The following is a 6,000-nucleotide window of genomic DNA, read 5'->3' on the forward strand; positions in this document are numbered from 1 at the left end:
TATTAATATTAAGAAATGTACTTCTGAACAGTAAAAGGCAAAAGAGGCTGAATGCAGGAAGGCAACAGAGATGTAGAAATGCATGGAGGAAAGAAACAGTCAAAAAGAGGAGGGGAGTGAATAAAGGAGCTGAGAGGGAAAAAGTGAGGCGAACAGAGGAAGAAATAAGATGGTGTAAGAGTGGATCAGAGAAAGAGAGAGGGGCGAAAGAACACGGGTGGAGGGAGGGATGTAGAGGCCCCTTCTCTGTAGAATCAAACCCCTCATGAATTAAACGCTTTAAGGCTCTGAATAGGAGGCACGTGCAGGAGGGCCTCTGAGAATAAAAAAACGCTCACCCCATCTGGCTCTTTCAGGGGGAAAGAGATGGGAACATTTTCAGCAGCCAGCAGGTCCAAATTTCTAAATTGCATTTGTAAAAAGGAAAGAAGCACAGAATCCCAAGCTTTTGAAGTAAACCGGCTCTGAAATTCAAGAACAGACAAAGACAGTGAGAGAGGAAAGCAACACTCTAAAAATTGCTGGGTTGTTTCAACCCAATGTTGGGTCAAATATGGACTAACCCAACTGTTGGGTTAAAAAGTTAATTTAAAAATGTAACCAAAATTTAACCCAACAGTTGGGTTAGTCCATATTTGACCCAACATTGGGTTGAAACAACCCAGCATTTTTTAGAGTGAAGGACAGGAGAAAGGTTTATCACAGCTTTATCAAACAGGCACCTGACAGGATAATGGTCACTAACTCAATGTGTAATTATCAGAGAGCGGGAGGGTCAATCCCGTACGTATGCATTTATATGAAAAAAAAAGGTAGAATTTCTTTGCCAAAGATTATGTTTGCATGTGCATTTGAAAAAATCTGATTGATTCATTTGATCAACAACAAAACATATAATACTATCATCACACTTCTAATTTTTACCATTGTATTTTCCTCCAAACAAATGCATTATGAAGGTAAGGCTTTTAAATATTAATATTAAGAAATGTACTTCTGAACAGTAAAAGGCAAAAGAGGCTGAATGCAGGAAGGCAACAGAGATGTAGAAATGCATGGAGGAAAGAAACAGTCAAAAAGAGGAGGGGAGTGAATAAAGGAGCTGAGAGGGAAAAAGTGAGGCGAACAGAGGAAGAAATAAGATGGTGTAAGAGTGGATCAGAGAAAGAGAGAGGGGCGAAAGAACACGGGTGGAGGGAGGGATGTAGAGGCCCCTTCTCTGTAGAATCAAACCCCTCATGAATTAAACGCTTTAAGGCTCTGAATAGGAGGCACGTGCAGGAGGGCCTCTGAGAATAAAAAAACGCTCACCCCATCTGGCTCTTTCAGGGGGAAAGAGTGAACCAGAAAGAAAGAGAGAGATCAGGAGAAAGCGGAAGATCAATCAATGGGCATGACATGGCGAGAAACCGGAGGAACAACAACCGAGCGTGATATATTTGGGGGTTTGTATGCGCAAAAATACAGTGTTAACTAGATGAAATGTTTAATGTTATTAACAAGAGGACCCAAACTTGAACCCAAGCAGGCACACAAACAGTTGTCGTCACCAACCTTTAATCTGTGAGCGACCTTCAGACACTTTTTTTTCCTGTGTCCCTCACCTTCTCTCACTTTCCCTTGTTGTACCCAGCATCCTGGCTGTTTCCATGACGACCGAGTAGATACTGATGGGGAAGAGGGGCACATTTGTGAGAGAGCCTGAGAGTTATTGAGGGTGGGACTCCACTTGATGGACATTGGCACATTTGAAATCCATCATTCATGACTTAATGGATGAGCTTTATAATTCTGCATGCACTGTATAACAATAGAAGCACAAGGTTATATTCATCTATAATACTCTAAAGAAACTTACACAGTACTATTAGATATGTTTGCCTCTTAAAGTCACCATGAATTCAAAATTGATCATATTTACATTTTTAATACAACACTTGTCAGTGCACTCTGTTCCAAAGAAAAGAAAAAAAAACACCGGCTTTGTATTTCATCAAAATGTTCAACAACTTTCCAATGGAGAAAATCAAATCTCGCTTTAACTTTTTGTCATGTCAATATTTTTCTGCAATTTGGTGCATTCGCTGATATTAATACGGCCAAAAAGTAAGGTGAAATTCTGATAGCTTGTAATGTAATTCATTGAGATCTTTATAAAAGTACAGACTACTTGCAAAAAATGCATATAAATAGCATTTGTCACTCTATATTCCCCATTTATATGCCTTATTAAGATATTTAAACCATGATCAAAGCTCATTAATTTTATTGTGGGAGGTAAAACATATAATGCAATGCAATACAATGACAATTGAGAGATGTGCAAATAAATGTTCCTCAAAAGCCTAATGTATCATATTTGATTTTAACATGATTTTTCTAAAAAATTAAAATAAATGATGTATGGAAATCAAGTAAACCTAGAGAATTATAGAATGATAAACATGGTCTTTTACTTGCTAAAAAAGTATAAACTATCAATCAGATGACAGAAGGTTTGTAGCATATTATGTAGAACAGGTTTTTCAGCAAAGTTTTGATAATGTTGAAATCAAATATACAGTAGGTTTCATTGGGTTAATTCCACTATTTTATGGTGCAGAGCTCTCAATGAAGAAAATGCAAGGAATTGGATACCGCAAATAACACTAATAATGCCTTTAATCATGTGCTTGTCAAGGCATTATTCAATCACAGATAGACTACTGCACCTCAAGTCCTCTCTGGTCCACCTGTATCTGCTGCACGCTCCTTCGAGCGCATCCAAAACGCTGCTGCCCGACTTGTATTTAATCTCTGGAAATTCTCTCAATTTCCGCCTTTGCTCTGCTCTCTACACTGGCTGCCAGTAACTGCACGAATTAAACCCAAGACACTGGTCCTAGCCTGCAATGCTGCCAATGGCCCATAGAACCATTACCTAAAATCCTTCATCAAACTCGTACACCCCCAGTCTGGTCACTGCGATCAGCCACTTCTGGTCACTTAAATCCCCTCGACACGAAGACTTCCTGCTCATCCAAGTCCAGAATTTTCCATCCATTTCTATCCTGGTTCCTCATTGGAACAAACTCCAAATATCAGACCAGCTGACCGGTTAAAATCAAAGTGTTCAGATACACCTTGACACGTTTTAGCCTAACTCTATGAACACACACACACACACACACACACACACACGGCTTTATATGAAACACTTTAAAAACTTCATCAAGCCACTAAGATTTAGTGCAAATTGATTTTGAGTAATCAACATTTATTGTGCATTGGTTTCTTACTGGATCCTTAGGCCAAAGCTTCATACACAGACTGCTGGAAATACAGCTTAAAATGGTGGCTGTGTTTTGCAACATGGCAACTAATTTCTAGCATGTAATTTTTTACTAACTATGCCAGCTTCAAGCTGGTTATACCAGTTTAAGGTTGACTTTGGAAAATGGTGGTTATTCAACTAGCCAATTACCAGTTTAGACCATAATCCAGCTACAAAACACAAGCTCAGTTGTCATCGATTGTCCAACATTTATCTGCACGCGACTCGAAAGTTGACTAGGGTTCGAGTCGTTTTTAAGAGGATAACGTCTGCTGACATCATGTAAACAAACATTTTATATAGGCTAATGTATATATTAACCTAAATGTAAATCTAAACAGTATTTGTTTTGGTAAGAGCCTCATCCAAGTCCCTAACCAACCTATTAGATTATTTTCTTGCAACAAAATAATTTCCATTTTATTGTAATCCCTCTTGACTGGAATACTAGAGTAGAATAATTGCGGAATAACTTTTCAAGATTACATCTTGTCAATGAAGCCCCATTTGTGTGGCAATCAGACATAAACGAGCATACGCATAAATGTGTAACATTATCACCTGGTTGAAAGGATGAACTCCGAACTGAAGAAACCATTTGAACCAAATCTTGACCGTCAACTCGGCCTTCAGACAATTATCAACAAGAAATCACATGATTTGGGGAGTTTGGTTGCCATCTAGCGGACGTGAATCGTTCTCCACAAGAGTCAACATCTTGAACGGTCAGACTCACCCAAAATAGCTTGTGGAGACTGTTGCGGTCTGAATTAAGGTTTGAATCCCCAACATACGGTGGCCGAGAAGTGCTAAACAAATCACAATTCTGAAAACAAAATAACAAATTACAAACGCAAATGCAAGTCTAAAAAACAAAATAACAATTCAGAAAGCACAACAACAATTCAGAAAACATTATAACAAGTCAGAAAACACAATGACAAATTCGAAAACAAAATAACAAGTCAGAAAACACAATGACAAATCCGAAAACAAATTAACAAGTCAGAACAGAAATTTGTCATTGTGTTTTCTGACTTGTTAATTTGTTTTCGGATTTGTCGTTGTGTTGTCAATCCGTGTATCATTCGATCATTCGTTTTTTTATTTAATATTGAAAGTAGAAAATTAGAAAAGGCTCCTTTTTTGTTTTTTCGTTTTTTTCCAAAAACCGAAAAACAAGAATTCAGCTTCAATTTTCGTTTTTCGTTCAGGGGTAGAAAAATGAACAAACAGCTTGAATATTCGATTTCTACACATGGGCGGGAATTAAACACCCCTTTCTGCTGATTGGTCAGCCGAAGATCAAACCGTGCCATCATCAGTTTTTAGATTATTTGACGTTAAATGCAAAGTCGCTTTTTTTTATCATGATACATAGGCCTACTGTGATTTATTCCAAAGTGACTTATATGATGCATTTAACGTCAAATAATCTAAATGAAGCCTTTTAAAAGTATTCGCTGTGGTTCATGTTTGTGGCATGTGCCAGAAAGATGCTCAAGGAGACCGAGACGTGCTAAAGCAGCGTATTCTGTTGTTCTCTTTATTTTTCAAAGGCATGACATCTTGTAGTTATTTTGAATGTAACGTTACACAATTAAAAATATACATTTTACCATAAAATCAAAAAACGAATGATCGAATGATACACGGATTGTTTTCTGACTTGTTATTTTGTTTTCTGAAGTGTTGTTGTGCTTTCTGAATTGTTATTTTGTTTTTTAGACTTGCGTTTGCGTTCTCGGTCACGTACTAACATGAAGTAAAAACAAATGTTTAGGGCGTCTTAAAAGTTGATTTCAGTATTATTAGTAACCGTAAAAGTTAGACAAAGTTAGTTAAAGTGCACGTACATGGACGCTCACGAACAGAAAAGTCCTTTGGCCTCAGAAAGTAACCATAGCAACAGTTAACCGCTCGAGAGCTTTTCGTGTCAATATGATTTTCATGTGTCAATATATTATAGATTTACATTTCACAAGTATATCTCAAAAAGTGTTCATACATATATAGGCCTAAAGAATATATACGAAAATTTTGTATGTATAAAAAAAAGCCTTATTTTGTGTAGGCCTACTTCGATCGTTCCTCAAATTCTTATAGTTTTGAAGAACAAAAGCTGATTTTAGCAACCTCAACTGATAGCAACTCATATGAGCCTTTGATATTATTATTAGAGGATTTAAACACAAAAGTTGAACTCTTTATTTAAATTGGACTGCTCTGGGAAAGAGCACCATTTTATGGAATAATCAAACCTCATGAAAATTAATCATGGTTTTATTGTACTAAAAATGTAGTAACCATGGTTTTTGGGTGGATTGATTACTATTTGTATAACCAGAATTCTACCACAAATACCATGTTTAAACTATGGTTAGTGTAGAAAAACCATGGTTAATTTGTGGTTCCATGTTTTTTTTTTGTTTTTGTGATCATTCCTCAAATTCTCATTAGCATAGCCGTTTTGAAGACCATAAGCTAATTTCAGCAATCTCAACTGATAGCAGCTCACACAAGCCTTTGTTATTATTATTATTATTAGAGGACTTACACACAAAAGTCACACTCTTCCCAGATAGCACACGTACGTCTCCAAGATGTCTGTTAAAGATCGCTTCATCTGGAAAGCATCGGCTGTGTACAAACATCTGATAGATGTCTTTTAAGATGTCAGTTTTACA

At 37.0% G+C, this 6,000-nt stretch overlaps 1 protein-coding gene across 1 annotated transcript in view; it reads right to left on the reverse strand.

Moving 5' to 3' along the window:
- The window catches only part of LOC107666349 (POU domain, class 2, transcription factor 2-like), a 69,265-nt gene extending 65,331 nt beyond the window's left edge, over positions 1–3,934 (reverse strand). Inside the window, exon 1 of the mRNA XM_016457612.1 lies at positions 3,875–3,934. Within this exon, the coding sequence (XP_016313098.1) occupies positions 3,875–3,911 (37 nt within the window). The 5' untranslated portion in view covers positions 3,912–3,934. The remainder of the gene's footprint in view (positions 1–3,874) is intronic.
- Between the last annotated feature and the right edge of the window lie 2,066 nt (positions 3,935–6,000).

This window comes from Sinocyclocheilus anshuiensis, unplaced genomic scaffold, assembly GCF_001515605.1.
Source record: "Sinocyclocheilus anshuiensis isolate Anshui unplaced genomic scaffold, SAMN03320099.WGS_v1.1 scaffold868, whole genome shotgun sequence".
Lineage (NCBI taxonomy): Eukaryota > Metazoa > Chordata > Actinopteri > Cypriniformes > Cyprinidae > Sinocyclocheilus > Sinocyclocheilus anshuiensis.